Source organism: Telopea speciosissima, chromosome 3 (genome assembly GCF_018873765.1).
Source record: "Telopea speciosissima isolate NSW1024214 ecotype Mountain lineage chromosome 3, Tspe_v1, whole genome shotgun sequence".
Lineage (NCBI taxonomy): Eukaryota > Viridiplantae > Streptophyta > Magnoliopsida > Proteales > Proteaceae > Telopea > Telopea speciosissima.
The window spans coordinates 57,388,203-57,415,698 of NC_057918.1; the positions used below are offsets into that span (position 1 = coordinate 57,388,203).

Consider the following 27,496-nt stretch of genomic DNA (forward strand, 5'->3'; position numbering starts at 1 on the left):
GAACCCATGGATGATCTGAAGACTAGAAGAACTGCATGGAGCACTAAGACTTGAAAGGAACCTGTAGTCATAAGTCAGTTCTTCCCATTGGCTAATATCTCTTTTCGCAAAAATAATTATATGCTCGTCTCCATGAACACTTATTACTCTTGAATAACAGTTTGGCTGCATGAAAAAATAGAATAAAAATAAAATTAATACACGGGAAAAAAACAACACGCAGCTTTGAGTTTAATCCCACAATACCATAACAATTCAAGTATAGAAAAAATAAATGCAAATACATTCACCCAGTAGGCTATCACCATGTCAGTATCAGAAATTAGTTGAAATAGTATAATTTTTTTTCTTTTAAATTCCAAGTTCTAAGTGCACATGGTTTAGGAAAAATTAAAATACAATGGAGGACAGCTACAAAGATCACATTTCCAAATTCCAAGGCAACATTTAACATACCACTTCAGATAATAATGTGCACACAGAGGACCCAAACAGTTGAGGGGGATTTAAATGTGTATAGCTCATCAAGAAGTAAGATGTAGATAAACCCTAGAACAGATAAATTCATAACTTTCTCATGGAGCATGCGGCATCTGAAATTGCACGAATCTGGAAGGATGGGATAGAATATTAAATATCTAACTATATATGAAGGATATACATGCCATGCATAGTACCCACGGTTCGAGTAATCGGAATCAGTTGCTGCTGATTCTAATCCAAGTTGGGAAGAATTAGCCTGAATCAGCAATCAGGAAGAATCAGCAAAAAAATATTCTTAACTGTAGATTAGGCCTTTCCTTTTTAGTGTTTGAGTCTAATTTTGAGCTTTCTATATAAGGTTGGAAGGAGGACCAGCATTGTACACAAATTTGATAAATAAAATAGTTGTTGTCTTCTCCATTGAAGAATCCCTTGTGTTTGATCAAGGAACCCCTCGTGTGTGATCAAGGTTTAGGTTGGTGTTTGATCCAATCGAACCACCTTGCGGTGTGAACCCCGGGTGTTATTTTCTGTTCTTCTTATTTTTCCATCATCTACTTCAGCCATTAACAAGTAAGTTTATTCTCAGATTTCTGCAACTAGAACCTTCGATTTTAGACTTTCATATACAAGGCTTTTTGAGATTAAGCAAATCAGCCATCTGATTTTACTGAAACTTTAACCAAATCTTAAGAACCCTAACTTGAGAACTCGATGCAAGTTTTCACTCAAATCTAACCAACCGATTGGCTGCTGGAGTGAAATCTATGTTTTACCCTTTGCCTTGTTAGAACCCTGTTTACAGATTTGATTCTAGTTCTGATTTGCTGAACCTATTAAGCTATTGTTTATAGGTTATTTTCATGTCTGAAAACCTGCAATCTTTCTTCAACCTTTGAACCCTAATTCCAGTAATTAATTTGCTGTTTTATCCCTATTCCTTATGCCATTAGGAGTCACCCATAGATGCTGATCTGACCATCCAATTGACCTCAGATTTTCAGCATACATTCCCCTCTCTAATTGGTAAAGTCAATTTCAGTTTCAGCCCTATTTTACCATTTGATTTTTTGCTACTGATAATCTCCCAATATCTGAAACTATATCTCTATGAAAAGATCTTGTCTGGCTACTGGTTTGAGCAATCGAATTCAGTACTACATTAAATCCTAGTCCTAGAACAGTGATATTACCAAAAGAGTGATCAACCAAATGAACAAAGCCTAAGAGTTTTCAAAGTGATACATACTTCACATGAGTGGTTAATCAAATGAGCAATACTCCCTGCCCTGGTGGCATCAATGACATGCTCATCATCAATTCGGAACATATAGGTCCCAGCACCCTGCACAAGAAAAGAAGCAACCCAAAAAATAATTTTAACAGTTTTTTCATTAACTGCTCCGGTCTGAGTGTACACTTGAAAGTTTTAGCCTTATACGGTATTTAACTGTTCTGATGAAGATATTTTTTAACACAAATGATTTCATTTAAATGCAATAAAAGGAGGGTATTTAATCATACAACAAATAAAAGTTCCAATAAAAGTTCCAATATGGCTGAAAGCAACTAAGAAATCATCAAATTAAGGACTGGCCACAGAATGATCTGTAGAAAAGAAATAAAGAAAAGCAAAAGCATTTTGCAAATTCATGCCCAGACGTTGCTCAAGCCTCAACAAACATGGGAGGAAATGTTGCACATGATGTCACTGCTCACCAGGGAAATCACACTAACAAGCATCATCACAAACAGGAAAAATCAGTGTTCAAAATAAAATCAACTCCTTAATTACCCATTCCATGAAGACCGTTCCGAGTTCATAATGAGGAAAGCACATTCCTCCAGAGGAAAATTAAGTTTGAATAACTACAATGTTAAGGATTTCTGAGAGTCTTGACTCTGGAGTAACAAATATCTTTTCTCAACCGGTCAAACCCTTCTGTGGAGCTTGAAGATCTTCTAGGAGTTATTTCACATGTCCACAAGTTATAAAAGGAAACTCTTCAATGTTACCTTTTGGGTAAAGGAACAATCCTTGGGTCCTTGGCATCTTGCAAACAGCACCAATTGTATCCGGATCATGTAAATGGATAATGCACAATTCATTTACTAATCTGCTATGGGGTTGGAAATCACAACTTTCTAGTAGAGGAAAGAAATTGTGGTACTTTATGCCAGCAGCAGTCTCTTGGTCCATTTGATGGAAAGAACCAATAGAGCTTTCAAGAATCACGAGTAAGGGTGGCTTCAGTTAAGTGGTCAGAGTTACTCCGGTATATGTGATAAAAAAGGACTCATACAAGTTTATAGTGTAGTGTCCAGTTAGTTTTATAGCCATATAGAAATGGAGACTCATGTCCAGTTTAGGGGGCTTTTCTCCTTTCACTGTCTTTCTAATTGAACTTTTATCACACCAAAAAATGGCAAATTTTTGTGAATTTTAATAATCCATATCTGATGCAGGAGAATCTTGGACCGGGCTGACCCAATTGGTGCACCACCTTGGACCGACCCAAACCCAGTTGCACGGAGAGGAAACCGGGCCCAGTTTGAGTGTTTGGATCTAGTAGGATTTAGGAAGTTTATTTTATTTGGGAAAGTATTATGTAATATTTTATTTTGGGGTAGTTATTAGACACAGGGAAATTTCCAATTTGAGTTTTATTGGGTTTCTATTTTAGTTAGCCGAGTTTTAGTAAGTAATTAGGAGTCTTTATTTTTAGGTTCTATAAATAGATGTGTAACCAACAATTGAAGATTATTGAAGAATGAATTGAAGCCTAAGGCTGTGTGCATGTGCACTCCTCTCCCCCCCCCCCCCTCCTCTCTTCTTCTTCTTCTACTGCTTCTTCTCACGGTTTCTACTCTTTCCCCCCCTCCTGCAATTCTGATTTCTTTCTAGCTTCTATTTTCTCCTTTCTGGTTCCCCATTATCTGGTATCAGAGCCCAAACCTGGGTGAATCTCTCTTTCTCGAATTCTTCACCTTCTCAGTCTCTCTTCCCTGCTATTTCCTCTCAGTCTCTCTTTTCCCCATTCTGTTCTTTTTCCTCCTTTTTCTTTCCTAATTTCTTTTCTCTGCAGTTGTGACCGAACAACACCAGCAGCAACCCCCACCTTACCTTTGATTCCAGGAAAACCCCTCCCCATTGATTCCTACTGCAACAACACCCCACCTGTTTTGTTTTTTTCTTCTGTGGCAAAAAAATAAAAAACCCTCCTGAATCCCACCCTTTTCTTTCCCCCTTTCTGTGACCCAATCGAACCTCCCCCACCTTCTTCCCTTCCCTCTTAGGCCTCCACCAAGTTTTTTTTTTTTAAAAAAAAAAGAGAGAGAGAGAGAGAGAGAGAGACTCACTCCTTCTGTCGATTCCAGCTACCCAACCCATCTCCTTCAATTCCCTAACCAAAACCCCAACCCACCACCCCCCCTTCCTTGTTTCTGCCAGAGCCAAGAAAAAAAGGGAGGAAGAGAGATAGCGAGAGACAGCGAACCAGAAACAGGAAAAAAAAAATCGAGAAGAAAAGAAGAGTATGAGTGACATCGAGCAACAAAGAGAGAGAGAGAACTGTTATCTGGGCCGCACTCGAACTCCATCTCCAGCCGCTGGTTCCTTATTGAACTTGAACTTGATCTCCGCCGGTCGGCTTCGACACGTCTTCCTCGCAGGGTTTCCTTCGCCAGCTTCCTTGCTGGTTCCGTATCCAAGTGGAAGTCGAACTTCCCAGCGTGGTTCGACTTGCATTCCTTGCTCCGTGGCTTTCGCCATATTCACCAAAGAAGTCGCGTGAGGAAGCATTCTGAGAACTCAAAACCCGGCTGGTTTTCCAAATCGACACGATATCCACCCACCATGCTCACGATTCTTTCTTATTTTGTTTTCTGCATCTCCCAAAAATACCCTAGACTTCTTTTCTTATCGCTTCTCCTTTAATTTAAATTTATTCCAAGTTGGCCCATCATCCATAAGTTTTATTACCCTTCATATCCCTTCTTTAGTTTGCAGTCTAATAAATTAATAAATTACAAAACTGCCATTGTTATCTTTAAATCTACTACCCCAATGAATCCTGAACAGTGGGCCAGAATACTTCAACAAAATGACAAAGCCATAAGAGTCCTTCAAGCAAACCATGAATGGTTGAAGTTTGAGTTAAAGCTCCTACAACATGACAAAGCCATAAGAGCCCTTCAAGCAAACCATGAATTGTTGAAGGCTGAGTCAAAGCTCCATGATCAGGTTTCGACCCAGGCATTTGAAGATCATAATAAAATCAACGGTCTGATCGAAGAATTGAAAGTCCATGATCAGATTTCGACCCAGGCAGTCGAAGATCACAATGAAATCAATGGTCAGATCGAGGAATTGAAATTCCATGATCAGATTTCAATCCAGGCAATGCCATTGGCCGATGAACATCAAGAAATCGTGACGGTTGATCGCTTAGTTGATCCATTTGAATATGTGTTTTCCCATGGTTACTTCAATCAAGAATTCCAGCTCGTGGATTTTATACAAGTTGGATGTGGACTGATAGTTGACGTCGATTGCATGATTTTGATTCTCTTGTTCTACAAAACTCGAGATCGAGTTTTTCTGAACTCTGGGAGAATTGATGTAGGAGAATCTTGGGCTGGGCCGACCCAATTGGTGCACTACCTTGGACCAACCCAAACCCAGTTGCACGGAGATGAAACTGGGCCCAGTTTGAGTTTTTGGATCTAGTAGGATTTTAGGAAGTTTATTTTACTTGGGAAAATATTATGTAATCTTTTATTTTGGGGCAGTTATTAGACACGTAGGGAAATTTCCAATTTGAGTTTTATTGGGTTTGTATTTTAGTTAGCCTAGTTTTGGTAAGTAATTAGGATTCTTTAATTTTAGGTTTTATAGATGTGTAACCAACAATTAAAGATTATTGAAGAATGAATTGAAGCCTAAGGCTGTGTGCATGTGCACTCCTCTCCCCCCCCCCCCTCTTCTTCTGCTTCTTCTACTGCTTCTTCTCACAGCTTCTACTCTTTCCCCTCCCCCCTGCAATTCTGATGTCTTTCTAACTTCTATTTTCTCCTTTTCGGTCCCCCATTAATATCCCTATAAGTTTTACCAACTTTGATGGATCCATTGCCAAGTGCGGCATATAGCAATCTCACCTCCTTAATCATCTGTTTGGTCTTTTTAATCTTTTTCCATTTTACCCACCGAGGAATTGCAAGCTATGTTAGAGGAATATTAAAAATATATAATCAGTAACTTCCTTTTCAGCTACTAATTAAGTTATATAATTAGTAAAATTCCTTTTCAGAAAGTTATGGTGTGAAAGCAGGAGGTACAAATAAAGAAAGATGTTCTATATCATTAACCACATAGCATAGTTGTCAAGGAACCACCTAGGCGTCCAGGCACCTTCTTGAGTCCAAGGCGATAACACATCTTGTTTGATACAAGAGAGGCGGCCGCTTTGGACGGCTAGGCATCGCCTTGTGACAGAATGCCTTATTTTATATCAGTTTTAGACACTGTACAAGTAACGTTGATTTATGTATATTGCTTTGTTTTTTATGAATTTGATTAAGTAATATCCTATGCTTTGTATATTATATGTTGGCATTCTCATATTAGGTCATTACTAGCATAATTATATCATATTGCATTGATATGGCTCCTATGTCGCATATAAGCATATTTATATACAATTATCATCGCTATATTAAGAGGGCGGGCCTTGGTGCAACGGTAAGTTTGCTCCATTGTGACCAAGTGATCACGGGTTCGAGTCTGGAAACAGCCTCTCTACGAAAGCAGGGGTAAGGCTGCGTATATTATGACCCTCCACAGACCCCACAGTGGCGGGAGCCTCGTGCACTGGGTACGCCCTTTTTTATCATCGCTATATTACATATATTACACGCCTACGGCGCCTAGCCCCTCCAGACTTCCAATGCCTTGGGTCGCCTAGTCTCCTTGACAACTATGCCACATAGAAATGCATACTAAAAGATTGGGGTTGAATGAATTTGGAATCTAAATCCAAACAAGAAATTTTAAATATCTGAGTAATACTATAATACAAACACAAGACCAATTTCAGGTTAACTCTATAGCATCAAGAAAATCAGAACATATCTGGATAAGTTCTAGCCTAGGCAATATTTATTCTTTCTTATGATACAAAGCAGGTATAAAGAGCAAATGCAATTCAATATTACAGATAGACTAGCAGTAGGGCAGATCACTGTTAAAATAAGTCAACTTACTAGCATAGACATCAAACTTATTAATACAATTTTAAGAAAACCAGAAACTATTTAAACAGCTTACTATTTTAGAGACTGTTAATTCTTTCTTGCAATACAAAGCAGGTTCAAAGAGCAACAAAATTCAATATAACAGGATAAACTAGCATCAGGCTGCTTCTGTACCATGTAGAGTGATAGCAACATGGGCATTAAAGGATCTTTTGTGGCAGGCATTAAATTCCGTATAACATTCTCACATGTGTGCGTCCTCTCACTTTCATAGAGGACTGCAGCCACGTATGTCACAAATGAGCATTTAATGCTCATGTCCTTGGTATTTTAATTGTTCCATATACTAACTTTAATCAAGAACACAGAGGCATAAAAATGCAATCGTAATATCTCATAGGAGAATATTTTTGGTATTCTCGTGTGGGAGGGAGTAAAGTTAATAAACTTACCACTAATGAGTTGTATATGAAATGTTCCCTTCGATCAGCAATTGGGGGTCTGACAAGTTCACCAGTATATTCAATCATCTGCAAGGACAATAAAGATAGGCACATGTCTAACATGCAATAAGAAACAAACAAATGACTAAAGTCTAACATAAACAATCAAACCAGTTTACCATATCTCCAGCTCTATGTGATTGTTTTGCAAATATGCCAAATCCATGGATGCCAGATTTCCCTTCAGAAGAAAGAAATCATAATAATAAATTAGCTTACGAGTCCAGATTCAATGAATAGGGGGGGGGGGGGAATACATCTTGTGGCATGCCGTGTACAACAGCTATTTTCATTTCAGTGATAGTTTGATGTAGAAATGGAAGCAGCTATGTACAGTCTGTCCTAAAAGTCTAAAACTATACAATTCAAGCAGGAAATAAATGAACGGGCATGTGTCTAATCTTCTGTTCAACTTCTTAAAGAGTTAAAGTAGGCTTTCGATTCCCCCCCCCCCCTCCCCTTTAAAGATATAGATAACCAAGAATTCAACAGGATGAATTAGTCGCTATACATCACAAGTGACATCCTTAGCAACCAACGCCATTCCCGTTCCCTCCCTAACAAGATTAGCATGGCTTTTGGATTACAAAGAAGGATCGTGTATGAACTGTAAATAGAACAAAGATGGAGTATATGTATGGTGTGTAACTTTATTTAAACTAGGACGAATAATGAGGTGGTGAAAATTGATGAGAGGGAAATTCCGCAAAGTGATTATTTCAGGTATCTAGGCTCAATCACAAATAAAGAAAGTGATATAGAGGATTGTGTTTCATAGAGAATTAAAATAGGATGGATGAAGTGGAGAGGTGCGTCCGGAGGGTTGTGTGATTGAAGTATTCCTTTAAAACTTAAAAGAAAATTTCATAGGGCAGTCATACAACCAGCTCTGATGTCTGGTGCAAAATGTTGGGCAATTAAGAATCATATAGATAAACTCAGTGTAGCAGAGATGAGGATGTTGAGATGGATGAGTGGAAAAACTATGAAGGAAAAAGTAAGGAACAATCATATTAGTTCTGATTTGGGAGTAGCACCGATACATGATAAGCTACAAGAAAGTCATTTGAGGTGGCATGGCCATGTTCAACAGAGGCCTTTGGATGGTCCAGTACGGAGGAGTGATCTGATTCAGAAAGGAACTAAAAGAGCTAGGGGCAGACCTAAAATGACCTTAGGAGAAATGGTGAGAAAAGACGTGTAACTTGGGCCTTTTATCAAGTATGATCTCGAATAGAGCTGATTGGAGGGCAAGGATCCATGTAGCTGACCCCATTTAGTTGGGATAGCGCTGAGTTGTCGTTGTTGTCATACACATTTCAAAATATGCAACTACATTTCCGACAATACCTAGACTTCCGTCTCTTCTTTAAAGACTAAACAGTAAGAGATCACAACTCTCTTCCTTTTCCCTCTATAATGCTCTCTCGAAGTTGAAAAGACCTTCTCTTTCCATCTCTTCTTTAATGACAAAACAGGACATGGTGACAAATTGCTTGCTTTTCCCTCCCCCCCCCCCCAAATGGTGTATTTTAACCACAAGAATGCCTTCAATAAAATATCATAAAATGGATTAAAATTCACAAGATCATTAAAATTAAATTCAATTTATTAAGTTTTAAGAAACAATTTGTATTTTTATCCATACAAAACATGCATGTGCATTTTCCAAAAAAAAATCTGACTGTTGGAACTTCTCATTTTGAAGATTTGACCAAGATTAAAGCTAGCCTCTTCTTTTCATCCTTAAGGATGATCAAGCTCTACTCGACTCAACCACCGAAAGTGCTCACATGGTAAGATGATGATAGATATGTAAAATGGTAGATTTCGAGCATGAGTAATTCCATCAAAAAAATGTACCAAAAGAAAGCCATGTTAAAAGAGTTATAGCTCAAGAAACCCACATTAGAAATGATTAATACGCAGGTTCAACTTCTAATGTACAAGGACATTGATGCTCACCGAATGCTAGTCTCTTTTTGAAGGTTTCCTTCATGTATTCGTACTTTTCAGCTACAGAAAGGATATTCTTAGGGGTCTCGTGCTGAGAGGTTCTTGAATTTTTAAGTCTAGAAGAGAATCTTGGGGCCATGAGTTGATTGGAAGAGGGAACATTTCCCAAGGATCCATTTTGACAGTAACCAGTGACCAAGTATGGCCTATTCTCTACATATAACCGCTTCAAGGATGCAGCAGCAAGGGCTTCAGGTTCTTTCCTTCCCCTCCTCCGGCGAAAATCAAAAGGTTCTGAAACATAACAGAAAAGTAAGAATGAGAACAATCAGAAGAGGATTATCACATGTAAATCTAGTTTAACCAACACAACCATAAATATTTTAATAAAATACTTTTGCAGTTAAGAACAGGGTGCAATAGAGTGCATCAGTAAGGGGTGAAGAAAAACGCCTTCCAAGCAGGAAGATGACGGAACATGACTGATGACACAAAAAGGAAAAGTAAACTCACTAAAGTGTGAGATTGATTGATTGCTAGATTATACCACATAATACAAGAAAACCAATAACAAACATACCAGTACGAGCACAGCCAGATGGATTAGATGGAGGACTGTAGTTGGAACAATGCCTCGTAATTTGCCCAGTTTGCTCATCAGCAGGTGAACAACGCTCATTAGATGGCTGTCTATGCCTCTTGCAGAAGGAAAGTAAAGGAATACATTGATCCTCTTCATCCTCATCCACAGACATGAGGTGCAGCCTGTCCTCATCCTCAGGCTAAATACATATAGGGTAAATATAACATAATTCCTAAGTCAGAAGCCAAACATTTACAGGAAAAGATGAACAGCAAAACAAATGAGCAAGCAAAAACACAAAAACAAGAAGTACAAGACATGATGAAAGGATAAGTACCTCTACACAAAGGCCAGCAGCACGTGCACATAGTGGATGGTATGCTACACGGCAAATATTATTTGAACACTGCAAAAATTTGCCAGTTACAAGGAATTCATAACAAATTGGAAAATAATAAAATCGTAAACAGTAAATCAATATAAATAAATTAGGCAAAAAAAAGGCGGCCATAATTTTCTATTGAACAAATCTCGAAAGCTCATAACATGAACAGGTGGACATCCCAGCTAATCTGAAGATGGAGTAACCATTAGAGGATCAGAATCCTCATTTTCCCAGTGGTCAGTCGTATTTCCTATAAGATCATACCTCTGATTAGTTTATTCAAGGTATCAATTAGCACAATATGCACACACACACATTTGAGGTGGAAATGACATTGGAGAATCTATGATACATCTAGAAAAGAGCACCTCATTTCCAAAGGAAAGCTAGTGGCTTCATCATAATGTTGTCCTAAAGCCACTATATTAAAAAAATTAAAACTGTGCTCTTGATTTCTATAGCTCCCAATGTGACTTCCTATTTTGAAACGGCTAGTTACACGAGACTAGTATGGAAGCCCAGCAACGGCAAGTCTTACAGTCATTCGAACCTTAAACAACTTTGCTCAACTTTGCTTTTGCTTCAACTGTTTCCACTCCTTTGATACCTCCAGAGACAGCATATGTACCGGGACATAGGAAATTCGTGGTCAACTAATATTATTTAATGTTCTCCTTTAATCTAATGGCAGGCTTAGCAAGTCAATCGTTAGAATTGAAGAACACTTCCACTGAAGTTATTTCTACCAAGTTTTCTCTTTTTTTTTCCTGTGAGAAAAAACCTCACAGCTTTGTTCACGTCAATTCAGTCTCATGCATGAACCAGATTATAACTAAGAAAAGGATAATATAGACAGGATAGATACAAATGATAATATCTTAACAAACGCAGCTCACACATGACACATGTTATGAATTACTTATGACAAGTCATGGATAAACTCAAGCTTCAAGATTTAACAGAGATAGCAAGATCAGTCAGTTCAATTAGTTTGAAGCATACCATATTTGAATTAAATTCAAGAAGCTTAACAGAGAATACCACACCAAAAGAACTGATGCATCATGTTGTCTTTAGATTCAGATATTTATTAAAAGTCTTAACTCTCAAGTGAAAACATTTACTGTAGTGGAAAATGTGCAGAACAGGTAAATAAATAAAAACTAAAATCACTGGGAGTGCAAACGGCAATACTAAAAAACCATCAATGGACAAACAGGTTGACGGTACGTAGTTTTTGTAGTGATTAAAACTGTTACAATCATACCTGGATACAAGCTCCATACGAAACACCACAGATGCTGCACAAAAGTTTCCAGCGATCCTGTGAATTTCAGGACACGGACATTAAAAACCACTCAAAACAATCAGAAATCATTGACTCCGGGAATTCACATATAGATTGAAACTTATTAACATAAAGAAACTGGAGTTCCTCTAAAAAATGACAACATTCCAAAAATATGGCAGATCATAAGCATGGCCCATAATGGAAGCCCTCCCGAAACAGTCCAAATATCTTCCACATAGAAAATCAGATGGAGGACAAATTCTGTGGAAGGGAAGACCTCAAGGTCCACTGCCTATATGTCAAGTTTCACCAAAAAATGGAGTTTACCAAGTGGAAAGATAAAGCTTTAAACGTTCTAGGGACCAAAGTAAGGTGAATGAACATACACAGACAGCTGAAAAGTACAAGGATGCATGGACATACATGGGATGGTATTTAATTGAATTTCAATAAAAATTTAGACATGACCCATAGTTGTCAAGGCATCCCCTAGCAGTGTGCCTAGGCACCTTGTTGGCATCGCCTTGATGTCCAGGCCCCTTCCAACGCTTTGGGCCACCTAGACACCATGACAACTATGCATGTAGCTAATCCATAAGTCAGTTGGCCAAAACTAAATGTCCAGTGGGCCATGAGAATGAGTTTTTCTCACATGGAATACAAATAACTAATTACCTTATTGATTCTGTTAATCCCATCGATAGGCTCCATTCTCTTGATATCTGATAGGCAAGTCTCTGCAGAATACCGGGGTGAGTCAGAAAACAAGCAGAGTATATGACTTGTAACTCCAAACTAACAACCAGATTCTATGACGTAAGCCAACGAACCAGGTATCCATATAGCACAAGCTAGATGAGCCCAGCGTCCATCAGTTGTAGACTTCATGGCACCTCCTAAAATAAATCCAATTACCAGATTTAGTGATGCATAAATTATAAACTACAACTGAAAAAGCTTTTAAACATTAACATACCTACGACAGGACAAAGACAGCAAGGTGGAGGATGTTTGGCCATCGCTGGCCCACATAGGTTGCACAACCATACAGCCCCATCAACAGGTTCTAATTCACCATAACATCTCGCATGGACCTGATCAATAATTGGAAAATTGAACCAAAAATCAAAATATAAAGAAAGGAAAAAGTATTTCCGAGCTGCCGGCTTCCATTGAAACGAAAATCAAATATAAAGAAAAAAGTATCTAAGACAAACCCTCCCCATAGATAATTCGTTACTCCATTGGAGTTTAAGAGATACTGAGAACATATAAATCCAAAAAAAAAAACACCTTAGGAACTGAAAAACAGAAAAATAAAGATACAATATGTTTGCTTTCAATATACAAGTATTCCATTTAAATGTATCCAAAATAAGATAAATGAGGAAGTTTACCATCATTCGGCATTTATCACACTGCAGAAACAAGTTGTCTTCATATTCCTGGGGGAAAAAGAATTCATGACAAGTCAATTCCATCCATATGAAATTAAAAAACTTGAGAGAATTAAATACAAAATTAGGAAGGAGAAAAAAAAACCAGCTGAACAAAATAAATGACAGTTTACAAAGACAATAAACAAACGTAGCTACATCAAAAGAGAAAGCTTGTTAACAAAGGAATGGAAGAAAACACTATTGTCACCTCATCCATGTGGCAAACACTGCATTTATCAAGATCTTTCCAGTCAATATGAACAGGTCTGTAACCAACCGGCAGGTCCCCATAACCTTCTGAAGGAAACTTACATCCTAAGTACTTTGAGGACACTCTAGAATTTGACAACTCCTGCTAAAGCACCAAAAGATTGTTACCATAATAGAAGGCAGAGAAAATCAAATGTTAAAGTAGAAAGCATCACACGAAAGCTGATAGACATAAGTAGTGCTTTTGGGCCTGTTGAAGCATGTTTAAATTGCATAAGTTCAATATAAGGACCATAAGTTTCAAAGAACATAAATAATAAACAGAATAGGCTGTCATCAGACAGTATAGTTCAAGATTTCACGAAAAATTTCGGTTTCGAAAGCTGCCGAAACAAAATGCTATGTGATACAGTGAAATGTCCAGATTTCGGTCGAAACTTCGATCCTATATTCCATTGCGCTGAAATTTGGTTGAAATGTTACATTGCTTTAGTAATAAAACCATGGTTTCGAACAATTTTCAACCCATTTCGCAGGTTTCATCAGTTTCGACAGGAAACCTTCCAAAACCTCCTGTTTTGTGGTTTTTTTTGCCAAATCACTCCTGTACAAGCTTGGAACAAGTACTTCGGCAGTAAGAACACATTGGAAGTGACGATTTGTGACATTGTTGGAAGATTTGTGCAGGATTTGAAGTTGGAGGTATCTCGCTTTTCCCAATAAATTAATTATTACACAAAATAGGATAAATACTTGGTGGTTGACCTTCAATTTTTTATATGTTACACACCATAGGCTGATCTATGATTTTTTATATTTTTTAAATGTTTTTTAACTTTTCTGGAAAAAAATTTTGATTTTCTTGCAACAAATTTTTGAAAGAAAAAAAAAAAAAAGGCTTAATACTTAGTGTTTGGATCTAAACTTGATCCCAAATAAAACACATTCCAAGTTGAAGGCGTCTTATGTTATAGATAATAATCAATCAAGATAATCAACTCAAAATATAATCAGGAGATATACGCTTATTGAATAACTCCAGAAAAAAAAAAGCTATGGTGACCAAATATGAGAACAAACTCAGGGTAAAATATTATAGAAGAGGACCTAGCCCACTTAAGAAAGACAGTAGATCATACCATGGCAAAGGTAGATCAGATGATAATGCATCATGAAACAGAAACCACCATAGTGGTTCATTAATATTACTTATACAGGAAATAACAGATAAAAAATTTACCTGTATAAGAGCAAAAACTTTAGGGTTCGAGAAACCAAACATGTAAGAACCATATTTTTCAGCCATCTGCACTCCACCTCTGGCACTAACACCATTAGATAAATTGTCCTGTATCTTTTTTATCCTTCTGTCAATTTTGTTCCAGCAAGCACATGGAGTAGTTCCTTTGAACTGCAAAAAGAAAGGTACTTTCAAAATGAGATGATTTCATATCAGGAAATTGTGACACTAGAAATAAACAAATGCAATGTGGATGTCATCATCTGACATAGATAACAGGATAGATTGCAGTGTTTTCTACTCCTACCTCGTGCACAATGCCACCAGTAGCAAATTGGAATCTCAAGGAACCAACACCACAAGGAAAACTCATGAAAACCCAAAGCAGGTTGGTATAAATATGCTGAAAGAGATACACATGTCAATAATACATTGGCTAAACACTGTATTCAGCATCCTGATTGGACGTTGACAGGCCATTCCTGTAGCAACAGCAGGAGGTGATCTCATACCCACCATTAGCCAGTTAAGCCAGAGATCTATGCCTAGAGCCTGGCATACATCTCACAAGATTTATTAACACAAACTCCAATCCATGTATCAAACAAAAAATTGAGGATGTAACATTTGCTAGACTGGATATATATATATATAATAACTAAAACAGATATGAATGCTTATCCGTTAGAACACACAAGTCAAGTCCATACACCATTCAAAAGGGTGCTCTGTTCTTCCACCCATTTAACATCAAATAGTATACTAGCTGAAACATGGCAATGAAATAATACACTTCGGAGTCATATTGACCAAAACAATATGCCATGGCAGCTTGGCTACACAGAACCATCATCTCCTATCCAACCAGGAGACATCTATATTTTATTTCCTGGACATTCTAACTGCGTTAGTCATGGACAAAAGATTGCCAGAGTTTGCATCAGAATGATAAGGAGGTCAGAGTACATAGATTACAGTTAAATAGTAACTGCAAGAAGGAATATAGAGTAAAGAAACCACCAAACCACCCTTCCGAAAATTAGAAATCCAAGTAACAAGACAACATTTCCCTTAAAATCACAAAATAAACACAATAATATGTTCCAGCCTCAGCACCAAGTGCCAAACTTTAAAAGAAGATAAAGGAAATACATATAAACAACTAACCTGTTCTCCAGTATCTGCTGTAACTCTAAACAGAGGTCGAAATGTTGATTCAGGGTCTCTCAGCACTTCCATCTTATAGAAGGTACTTACACTTGGATCTGATTAAAAACAAAAATTATGTAAACGATAAAAAGACTCCTCAAATGATGAAACAACTAACAAATGAAAGCAACAAGGAAATAACACACTGGAAATGCTAGCCAAAAAGATACAACTGAAACTTATATAACATCTGATAAAAATGCTTCACCTGACATGGAAGTAAACTTCCTCTCAGCTATATAACCTTCAGGCCAGATGCACTGATCATTTTGAAAATGATCCGAGTCTCTGACAATCTTTCCTGCAATATAATCATGTGCAGACAAAGAAGAGTGAGTAATCCCCAGTCCTCTCTCAATTATTTTCAAGCAGGATAACTCAATTAACTACTTCTTCATCGACAACAACATGATACTCAATGTAATGCACATGAAACAACAGTTTTGCAGTGTAATGGTCTATTGCACAAATTAAAATTTTTATCAATAGATAGAACATCTAAAATATTGAAAATCACCTAAACTTAGAACACGGAGATCCCCTAATTCAAGTGGACAAGTTTGAATGTCTTCCTGAGTTCTATGTGACCCTTCATCTCCTACAGCATCAGAATCGCTACCTTCCCCCTCAGCACTTGCATTCTGACAATCGTCAGTGCTGATTTTATTTCGCAGACTCAACATTGCTTCTGGGAGCTTTTGTTCACTCAGGTACCTGGTAAAAAATAATTTTAGGATGCTGCATGAGAACCCATTAATAAGAAGGTTGATGTTCACTTGTAAATTGAACTCATCGAACCATGTACTCTTGCTTTTCAATACTGAATTATTCCTTAAAAAAAAAAAAAAAAAAAAAGTAGACAAGGAGCTGTGGAAATCTATATTTCTTTAGAAGATAGAAAGAAGGTAGGAACAAAAAAGCAAGAAAGAAAAAACAATACTGAATTATTCCTTAAAAAGGGGGGAAAAAATAAGTAGACAAGGAGCTGTGGAAATCTATATTTCTTTAGAAGATAGAAAGAAGGTAGAACATAAAAGCAAGAAAGAAAAAACAATTATTTCTTCTTCTTCTTCTTCTTCTTTGTTTACTTTTTTTCCCATTGTAACAATGAATCGATGATGCTGCTGCTGCTTCTACTTATCCTTCTCTTTTTTTTTTTTTTTGGGGGGGGGGGGGGAAACAAATGATGCTAACATGCTGCCGATGCTTCTTCTACTTCTTTTTTTATCCTCTTTTGTGTAACATTGCTTCTTATCCTTCTTTTTTTTTCTTTTTTCTTTTTTTGGTAATGAATTTCTTTGTATTTTGATTCTTGTAGTTACTTTTATCTCAGCCTTGGCACAATTGCAAGCTTGCAAATTATTGAATATTGATTAACTATACAATGGATGGTACTGTTTCTAGTAGTGGGGGTGATAACGCAAACGCTGCAATGTATGATCCATCCAAAGACCCAAAGAGGAAGGCCAAATCAAAAGACCCTAGGTGGAAGTATGGGTATTGGCTTGAGCTTGCAGACAAAAACGTTGTCAGATGCAATTTGTGCATAAAAGATCTCAAAAGGGGAATTAAGGTTAAAGCAACATTTGGTGGGTGAATATGGAGATGTTGCGAAGTCCACCAAGACAACTGCAGCGATTGCTCAAGAGATGAATGCAGCTATAATGCGCAATAAGAAGAAGCAGTTTGAAGAGTTATTGGATGATGATAATGATAATGTTGGTCAGGAAGTGGGAGGAGAGACACATGTAGAGGTTGATGAGCAGATACAGTCTTGTCCTGGTAGGTCCTAGTCTTCTACCAAAGTTTTTCCAAGATCTAGGACAGCTGCAAAGAAAAAGAAAGGTGTCATAATTCAACCACAGGTAAGGGGTCCCATGGATGCTCATGTGAGACGGACCCCTGAACAAATGGTCGCTGAGAGGAGGCTTAAAGTTCCTAATCAGACTACAATAGAGAACCGGATGAGATCAGTTGAAGAGAAAAAAAAAAGAGTAGACAATCACATTGTAGACTGGGTTTATCAGTGTGGAATTCAATTCAATGCACTAAAGGCAAGAAGTTTTGAGGTCATAGGCCCCTTACTTATCATGAAGTGAGGGTGCCTGTGTTAAAGACGGCAAAGAAGAGAACTACAGATATGAGAAAGACATATGAAGCGTATTGGAAGCAATATGGATGCATGCTCAAAACTCAACTTTAGATTGAAAGATGATTGTGCGGATTGGATTCGGTATTACTTCAAAACTCGTGGATGAGCTATTTCCACGCTGGGAAGAATTGGTGCAGATAAATCAATAAAATTGGGCATCTTTTAGTGGAAATAAGGATTGTGTTGAGTCATATACATGTTGGGACTTTGGTCCAATGGGTTTTTATTGTAATAGGCCCCTTTAATAGTTAATGGACCTAAAATATGGGTAGGAGAGATGAATACGTGATTTACTTTATTAGTTAGTCTAATTAGTCTTTTTTTTTTTTTACTTTAATTATTATTAAGGTGTTTTAGTTAGGTTGGATTATGTCCCTATGAGCCTAGCCTTGTGTAAGCTGTTTTCCATTATTTTAGGCCAGTTTTGGTAAGCATAAGACTACCTACATGATAAGCTTTTGGCTGGAGGAGTTTAGGGTTAGTTTGTTTCCTTTTTGAGTCTTCTATATAAATTTGTAAGAGGCTACATCCCTGCACACAAATTTGAGTAATGAATTTGGCTTAAGCCCTTTCGTTCTGTGGTGATTCAGTTTTCTCCCTGGTGGTGATTGCAGCCTACAGATCAGGTGGGGATTCCTGATTATATCTTTTCTAATCCTTTCTATCTTTTTCTTCTTATTTATATTCTCCATTTTAATTTAGTTTAAAGTCCTTTCTGTTTTCTGGTTTGATTTCAGGACTCTTCTAAACTTCAAGTTTTGGTATGTTTTTGAGTTCTATCTTCAGGTTCTAGTTCTGCTGTCACTGCTGAGTTCTGATTTAATTTTGGTTTCAGATTCTTACAGTTCTATTGAATTCAGAAGTATCCTAGTTCTAGTATACTTTGTTAAGTTCATGTTTATTCTATTTAGTACAACAGGGGGTATTTTTGGGTATATAGTGGTTTAGTCCTTATACGTAATAGTGGTTATGTCAAGGTCATACTTGTCCATATACTGTTTTCTCTTGCTTACTGATTATCTTTTTCTGATATTGTTTCATACTTATTTGATTTCTGAGCTTAATTCTTTGAATACTTATTTCAGTTACCTGTTTATGCTGTTGTTATGGATATTCCAGCATATTGATCTCTTTAAAACATCTATTCTGGTTGTTTGTTTCTGAGACCAATCCAAGGGTTCTGAGTTATGAGAAAATCCTACTGAGGTTAGGACATTCAAGAACAGAACCCCAGAATTAGAATTCAGTCTCGAACAAACAACCAGAACAGATGTTTTAAAGAGATCAATATGCTGGAATATCCGTAACAACAGCATAAAATCAACTTATCCTTTTGATCATTTCTGAAAAGCTGGAATATCCGTGTAGCAGACCACAGGTAGCGTGTTTAAGACTGAGTGTAGTAGTTGTAGTTATGTTCCTTTCCTTTTTTTTCCTTTTATTATTTTTTTTTTCTTTGCGAAGATCCATGTAGCAGACCCCATTTAGTTGGGATAAGGCTGAATTGTTGTTGTTGTTTGTTTCGGGGGCAAAGTGGCAAACAGCCGAAATTTCGCCGAAACAATGCATTTTTGTCTACAATGTAAACATGATAGAAATAAACGAAATTTCAGCGAAACAGTGCTGATTCTAGGTTTCACTCCTGTTTTGTCTCAGACATGTCGAAATTTCGGGAAGTTTTTGAATTATGGTTACACTTGGGGCAAATTAATCTAGATAAGCATTACCAAATTTGTTCTACAAGGCCTCAAAAAGATAAGTATTGGGTGTCCTAGAGGTGGAAAGAGATCTAATTAATGCCATTGGAAAGATGGATGAGAAGGAAATCCTTGGAGACTCGCAGACACTATCAACTGTCTAAACAGCAAAGGCACCAGACAGTCGCAGTCTCCCATACTCCTATGGATGCAAAAGTAATAATAGGGAAATCTCTTCATTATATCATATCAAACTATTTCAGCAAATAATTAAGGGTCTTCCCGAATGCAAGACCCTGCAGTAAAAATATGGTGACATAAGCTACTAAAAGGAAATTGATTCTCATAGATAGCCTTACATTTTTGCCTCTTCTAAGCTTCGACGGAATCGTGTCTGCTTGCACTTCAAATGGAAAGAAGAAAGAAGGCCTTTAAGAAATGAGATGACCTGCTTCATACTAATCCTGGTAATCACCACAAAGGAAAACCAAAAAGTATAGTCTATTTAAAACAATTGAGTAAACCAAAGCCCACCATTTGCATATTATGAACTTCATCAATATCAGCATGAAGGAAAAAAGAATTTTTACACTGCATAGATGTAAATTGCAAGCTCAGAGTCAAATTCCACAATCTCTTCATACATCTAAGTACCCACAAACCTGGCAAAATCATGGGTTCCAAAAAATTGCACCGGAATTGATCTCTCTGCTGAAGTTGGCTTTAAACCTTTATGAGCGCTAATATGTTCCTCATTCATAACTATTGCTGGCCACATAGCATGACCTGCATAAAAATGGCAAACATTGAGGTGCTTCTTCAAACACAAACAGTAAGAGTGGGTGGAGATGCACTTTATAAAAGTAACAAGTAGTAAAGGTGTCAATCAGTCAGTTCGGTCCAATTCAGTTGGGCTGAACCGATTTCAGTCTAGTACTGGGCCAACCAAAACCAAACCGTTAAGCTGGAGTTCGATTTCAGTCAGTTTCGGTCTGGGTTTTTATAGGCTCTCTTATTGGATTATTATTGGTCCAATACCGGTTTCGCTGTTACATACAAGTATTTGAAAAAACGGTAATACAAAGAAATTTTTTTCCGTTGTTTTGGTTTCTTACCGGTTTCCTGTCAGTTTGGTTCCGAGTTCAGCTTCCGGTCTCAGTTGGGCACTTCAGTCGGTCAGTCCAGTTGGTTTGGGCTTTTACCGGTCTCCAAAAACCCAATCTGAAACCACCCGATAAGGTTTAGATTTCAGTTTGGTCCGGTTTTGTTCGATTGGTCCAGTCAGCCCAGCCGATTTGGGTTGGATTTTGACGCCCCTAATAAGTAGTAGTAGAACGCAGTTTTTCTATTTTGATAATTAACAATGGATAGAAGGATTCCATCCTAGGTTCTATCCTAGACTTTACTTGGCAGCCAAGTAGCAAGGAGAGTTTCTATTATTGTAATCTGGCCATTGGCTATTATAAATAAAGGAGATGGGGCACACTAGCCCAACAATTTGGATGTTTTGAAAAACTAGCTCTATGTGAGTGTGCATTATGGTGAATCAGTCAGCCCCGGTGTTGAAGCTTTGGAGGGAGGGTGGTGAAGCCCAACCGCAGGCTTTAGTGGTGAAGCCAAGCCATATCTCTTCTTCCTCTTTCCTTTTCTTCTCTCTTTTTTCCCTTACTGTTCTGCAGGTTTTCCAGAAACTTTCTCCCTCTACCGCGGCCTTCTATTAGGTGGTTTCTGTCCTTTTTGAGTTTAATTAATCTTTTAATATTGCTCTTCAAGTTCTCTTTATCTTCTGTTAATTCTAAGCACTGTTTCATATCTAAAATAGGGTTATTTGACAACCTATAAGGCTGAAGTTGAGTATGTGATTTCAAAACATTTAACCATCAACTTAAGCTGGATTTTGGATATGTTATTCCCTTCCCCTTCTACTCCATTCGACCCAAACTTGAGCACCATCGCACTGATGGATTGAGAATTATTTAAGTTCTCCTTCCTTGTTATTTTCTTGTTTTTCTTAATTTCTATTTTCTGTCCATGCTCATATCTCCTAATCTAACCGTCAGTTCGCTATGGTATTTTAACCACATACTCACCCCATTAGGACCTCTATTATCAGCCCCATCATATTTATGGTTTGTTAGTTCTAGTCCTTTTTCAATTTCTGCCCATATTCTCAATTTCTTGGTTCACTGCGATTCTGGTTTCTCATAGATTTGCTATTGTTTGTTACTTCAGCCTAGCTTACCTCATTAGAAGATGTTGTTGTTGTATTCTAGGCATGCAAGAAACTTTCTAAATCAACTACACAAATACAAAGTCTTGATTCAGTAGAAAAATGAAGGACTTTACCAAAAAAAAATTGAGGTTTTCTAGCAATTCTAGAGTTCTCAAGTGAAAGGGGGTGAAAGCTCGAAATTTTGCCGCAATGAGTCGAAATGACCAAAATTTTGGCCAAAATGCCAAAAAAATTTGATCGGAATTTGGTATGCTGTAGAGTCGACCCCTGTTTTGTTTCGAGGCTTCTATGAAACAGAAATATTTCACGAAGTTTCAGTCATTTCAACCGAATTTTCGAGCTATGCATGACAGAAACAAAGATATATCACACACACATGCACTGAACATTGACACACAAATACCAGAGAAGATACCAGTTGTCCAGCAAATATAGTCACAGCAAAGTATCACCTCAAGCCCTAGAGTGTTGGATAATTAATCATTTATCCTGTGGAGAGGTGCGTCCAAAGTGCTGTGTGATCAACATATTCCTTTAAAACTTAAGGAAAATTATATACGACGGTCATACGACCGGCAATGATGCATTAGGCTGACTGTTAGGCAGTAAAGAAACATCATATAGATAAACTTAATGTAACTGAGATGATGAAAAGAAAAGATTTTAGTTAATATAATCTTTTCTTTTCATCAAAAAAAAAAAAAAACTGAGACGAGGATGTTGAGATGGACGAGAGATAGAACTAGAAATAATAAAATAAGAAATTATCGTATTATAGTTGATTTAGGAGTAGCTCCGATACATGGTAAGTTGCGAGAATGTCGTTTGAGGTGGCATGGACAAGTGCAACAGAGGCCTTTAGGTGCTCCAATACGGAGGAGTGATTTGATTCAGATTGAAGGAGCCAAAACGAGCCAAGGGTAGACCTAAAATGACTCTAGGAGAAATGGTGAGGAAAGATGTGCATAGGTTAGCCTTGTTACAAGTATGGCTTTGATTCAAGCTGATTGGAGGGAAAGGATCCATGTAGCCGACCCCATTTAGATTGAGAAACACCAACCTCACAATACACAACTATTCCCCCACGGTTTACAGATCAACCATTTCTCTTCTCAAATCAGGTATTGGTGACCTATCAGGCTGAAATCGTGATTGAATAGGAAATCCCCAAGGACAAGCCTCGAGTACTAGTCCTCAAGAATGAGAGGTCAAGGGAGGAATACTCGGACTCGAACAAACCAGATAAAGTCGTGTTAGAATGGCCATCTCAGGGATCGGCCACTATCAATATGAAAATTCCTTTAGTCATTTTGATCAGTTCTTCGCTGCTCAAGAATCTAGCTTAAGAACTCTAATTAGAAAAACAACAACAAAGCAAAATATATTATGATTATTTTAAGACAGGTCCAACCTTCCTCTCCATCCTCTCCATACTGATTGCATGTGTTTGTAATCCATAAGTCCAGAATCATTCATAATCTCCAACCACATGCACAGAGAGCTATTTCCCATGGTTCTTAGAGGCTGCTGATTAAAGGCAGCTTAGAAGCATCCAATTATCCATGCATATAGACTATCATATCAGGAGGATAAGTTTTTGGCTGCAGTCAGAACAGCTCAACCAATGGAGATCAAAATCCTCCAACCGCTACTCTAAACAAAAGGGCAACGTAACAAGGGCATCCTCAATGAAGATGATGCAATGCTGACTTCGTTTCTGTTTTATCTTTTGTTTTTTTAATTATCTTTGGACAAGTTTAGTTTTATCTTTTGTCTTTTTAACTATTTTTCGGATAAGTTTCATTGTATCTTTTGTTGCCGCTTTCTTAGTTGCCCCTTTGCATCTTTGGGACTGGTCCTCCATACAAGCGGCCTATTCCATTAATGAAACCATTTGATTTGACGTTCTAATAACTGTCCTATCACTATCCATTCAAAAATGCATTGATCTGCATATAATATTAAGCTAATTATTGTGAAAAAGAATACCCTTTTACATTAATTAAAGGTGAAATTGAGTTGATAATATGTAATATAAGAACAAGGATATCTCCTACAAGGTTTTCTTGTCCCTCATAAATTCAAATGAGCTCATTTATTGAAAAGGAAATCAAATGAGCCAATATAATTTTGAGGAAGCTGCGATTTCAAACCAACAATGGTAGCCACCAAAAATTATGTGATAGGAAGAACAAATCACAAAGGAATTCTCATATGCAGTTTAAACTTTTAAGAGAGTTTACTTGAGAACCTATGACAATCAACTTTTACCCACCCCAAAAATGAAAATGGGAATTAACAACTGTGTGGTAGGAACCACACAGCACAGCGAAAATCTTCTATACAGTTTTACGTTTTAAGGTACATTCTACTCAGGAATCTACAACAATCAACTTTTAACTGCCTTGGGATGAAAATTCGGAGGATAATATCCTCCTCAAATTATATAAAATAAATTAACCGGAAAAAAAAAAAGGTAAATTGCTACCAAACCTGTAAGTTTTGCCCATATGATATCTCCCGGTTCAAGCTCTTGACAGTCCTCAAAACCAGCAGCCAGCACAACCATCTCACCATAATCCAGGCCATTAATATCCACACTCTTAACACTATATCTCAAATTCAATCGCTGCATTTCCTCACGAGAGAGATAAAATCTGACCCTCTCTTCTGAGAGAATTAAACTTTCGGCATCACCGTCTACATATTGAACCTGCACTTTTGTTCATCATGCATCAGAATTTTGACCATATAGACACAGCATAGTTCAATGCAAACAGAACTTAGGAGTTAAGACCAAGGCCACAGCTGTCACCACACCAAGGTGAACCACGGCAGTTGCTATGTGCCTAGGTAACGCTTAGACAAGGCCAGGGCACCAAGGCAAGCACCTTTTTGAGGAAAATTTGCCGCATTACATGTGTTGATTCTTGTTCTAAGATGTGTTTTCTTATTCTGTCTTTTTTCCTTTCTTTTTTCCCCCTCTTCTTCCTTTTATACTTCTTCTTCTTCCCCTTTTTCCCCTCCCCACCCACCCCCCTTCTTCACTTATTTTCCCCATTTTCAGACAAAAACAGGTCAGGGCGCCTAGATAGATAGGGCTCCTAGTTGCCTTGGACATGTCTCGCCACCTTGTCGCATAGGCAATGCCTTGATAACTATGGCCCAAGACTCCACAACAAAATTTAAACTTTTAGCACATCAAAGTGTCAGAATATCCCGAACAACAATATGATAACCAAATTTAAATGTTGAAGGTGAGAACCATACTCGATGCTGATTCATGTCGGAATTATACCCAACGATGCAACCAGAATACCATTCACTATCCAATGGCCAATAGACCTGTATTCAATTAGCTAGTAAGTTAGAAAGTAGGATCATATATGATCAAATACATACAAGAACAACATTAGACTCTATATTTTATTCTGTCTACCATGTTGCACTCACATCATGGAGCTGAAAATAAACAAAGCACAGTCTATATGGACAGCACAACTACTTGCCTTGCATTCTAAGCCGATGAATATGTTTGGTTTAACATCCTCAAGACTTAGCCTGCAACATTAACTAAGTATTACTTTCACGATATAGCTACTACTTATAGATTAGGCTAACCAGGTGGAGTGAAAAAATTCATTTTCAATTGAAAATAAATTAATGCTTGCATCAATTATCTAAAAACTAAATAAATAAACGAAACTCACTCAACCCATTTCTTTGTGCGAAATGAACAAGAGGAGCCCTTCTGCGTATCAGATTTCTGCATTCCCTTTGACAACCTGAGTCTCCTTGTACCATCAGTATCGCTCTTCTCACAAGACCAAGGCCCATCAAGACCCCGAAAAACACTCGAATCTACACCCAATTTGAGCAGCTCATTCTTGCCCACTTTCTTATTACTCTTAACGATTCTTTTGGTCTTCACCGAGTCGAACCCAACCTCCGATTCACCAGCTCGAATCTTCCCCAAATTACCATCTCCAATGTCGTCAATATCGCTACCCCCAAACCGATTTCCTCCAAAATCTTCACTTGGGTCAATTCCATTAGAGCTCTTCGATTCTGATTCGACTCGTTTCAGTAAATAATCGAAGAATGAGAGCTTATCCGCACAATGCCGGGGCCTCTTCAACCTCCTGGTGTAGACATGAATGAGAGGGGGCTTCTGCGACTGCGACCCTTTTTTACCTGAATCGTCAATAGGGTCACCGAGGGGTTCTTCGATAAGCTTTCGAGCTTTCACCTTCTTCGACATAACGTTCGAGGATCCACTAGCGCTAACGCAAGGAGAAGTAGCCGAATAGACGTGGCGGAGGGGTAGGTACCTTCTTGGAGTTCCGGTGTCGTTCTCTTCTTCTTCATGCATGAACTTCTGCAACGGTACCGCCATGGAAGGGAGGGAGACCATAACAAAAGCAAAGGAACAATAACAATCAGTGAATCTGTAAATTTTCTTTATATTTATTTTCGATTAAATATTTTTTGTTTTTTTCTTAGGGTTTTGAAGAAGGTGAGAGTCGGGCTTTTGGAGGGACGCTTTCCCCAAAATAAGCCGTTTCCCGCCGTGTGAGAGAGAGAGTGGGGGGAGGAGGAGAGGGGCATATGAGATGGAACCATATTTTATATATTTCGCTTATTTATTTTGTTTATTCTAACTGTTTGGTATGGATTCTCATAATAGATTTGGGTCATCTAAAACACATTCTAAAGCAACAAAATATAGAAGAGCCGAGTTTCACTGCTTCTGAAAATATTATAGGCCCAGAATCTATTCCGAGAATGCATATCAAGCACGGAAAAAAAAAAATCCTCTACAATGCCCTAGTCTTGCGGTGCACTGCAGTGTGGACCTGAGAACTCGACACGTGAAAAATACGACATCCGACGGTGCCAAGCTCAAGAAAAAAGAAACAAAAAACTGCCTTGCATCGACCTTACACCGTTGGATGAAGCTTCTTCCACATATCGAGCTCTCAGGCCACGCTGCAGTGCACCGCAAGATGCCCGCATTGTAAAGGATTTTAATCCATCAAACACAGCCTTAGTTTTGGGTATAAGCTTCTTTGACCTCTTTCTTGACAGTAGTGAATACAAGAAAATACAAGAAAAGGGCCTAAGAAGGTGAAAGGAGGAGTTTCAAAAGTGCCCTTAAAATGACAGATTTCTCACTTTACCTACCTCAAGTCCTCAACCTCGAGAGGATATGTTTTCTTTCAATGTTACCTTTCCAATGCCCCAGACTAGAGTAGTGAGTTTGGCTGGAATGGCCGGGTTGCCTTAATGCGTAATGCAAGTAAATGGTTTTTTTTTCTTTTTTTAGTTGGATAAGCAAATAACCCCCAACTTAAGCCATCAGATTCTGTTTGGATAGCAATCAAGCAATGCTTATATGTGTCTCAAATGATAATGATTCAAGGACTTTGGCATCTTGGCTGGGACAACTTTTAAGCAGTTTATCTTTCCTAACCATACATACATGATTGAGATTATTCCAAATTGTACTAATTGATATCAAATAAACCTTTTCATATCTACTTTATTTGTACTCTCCAGAAGAATATGTTGTTTGAAAGGATTAAGACAAGGGTTGTTGACTTGTTGCCCCTTGGGCTATGACTAACAGTTGTTCAGGGAGGTTCCATCAATCTATGTATTTGTTTACAAAATAATGGGAAAATGTAATCAATTCTAAATATACTTAGAGACCCATAGCTAGAGAAGACTTCTGGTTTCCTCCACCAGTAGTAGTGCTGAAACAAAGCTTTGATGGTTCTTCATCTTTTGGGAATCCAGGACCTTAAGGATTGGGGAAGTGATCAGATCATGCAGTGGTGATGTCTTCGAGGCCATACTCAAG

The 27,496-nt window shown here is 37.8% G+C and overlaps 1 protein-coding gene across 3 annotated transcripts in view; it reads right to left on the reverse strand.

Moving 5' to 3' along the window:
- The window catches only part of LOC122655741 (histone-lysine N-methyltransferase ATX2-like), a 41,057-nt gene extending 14,840 nt beyond the window's left edge, over window positions 1-26,217 (reverse strand). For 2 of the 3 annotated variants that reach the window (XM_043850046.1, XM_043850047.1), the window contains exons 1-23: window positions 25,344-26,217; window positions 25,143-25,194; window positions 24,904-24,978; window positions 24,127-24,346; window positions 20,063-20,186; window positions 19,760-19,864; window positions 16,069-16,265; window positions 15,760-15,852; window positions 15,510-15,607; window positions 14,343-14,513; window positions 13,101-13,247; window positions 12,851-12,898; window positions 12,430-12,547; window positions 12,284-12,349; window positions 12,129-12,190; window positions 11,430-11,486; window positions 10,115-10,183; window positions 9,775-9,976; window positions 9,204-9,488; window positions 7,358-7,419; window positions 7,188-7,265; window positions 1,733-1,828; window positions 62-165 (exon numbers count right to left, since the gene is read on the reverse strand). In XM_043850046.1, the coding sequence (XP_043705981.1) occupies window positions 62-165; window positions 1,733-1,828; window positions 7,188-7,265; window positions 7,358-7,419; window positions 9,204-9,488; window positions 9,775-9,976; window positions 10,115-10,183; window positions 11,430-11,486; window positions 12,129-12,190; window positions 12,284-12,349; window positions 12,430-12,547; window positions 12,851-12,898; window positions 13,101-13,247; window positions 14,343-14,513; window positions 15,510-15,607; window positions 15,760-15,852; window positions 16,069-16,265; window positions 19,760-19,864; window positions 20,063-20,186; window positions 24,127-24,346; window positions 24,904-24,978; window positions 25,143-25,194; window positions 25,344-26,047 (3,233 nt within the window). In that variant the 5' untranslated portion in view covers window positions 26,048-26,217. The remainder of the gene's footprint in view (window positions 1-61; window positions 166-1,732; window positions 1,829-7,187; window positions 7,266-7,357; window positions 7,420-9,203; window positions 9,489-9,774; window positions 9,977-10,114; window positions 10,184-11,429; window positions 11,487-12,128; window positions 12,191-12,283; window positions 12,350-12,429; window positions 12,548-12,850; window positions 12,899-13,100; window positions 13,248-14,342; window positions 14,514-15,509; window positions 15,608-15,759; window positions 15,853-16,068; window positions 16,266-19,759; window positions 19,865-20,062; window positions 20,187-24,126; window positions 24,347-24,903; window positions 24,979-25,142; window positions 25,195-25,343) is intronic. The other variant, XM_043850048.1, reaches the window with a different exon arrangement.
- Between the last annotated feature and the right edge of the window lie 1,279 nt (window positions 26,218-27,496).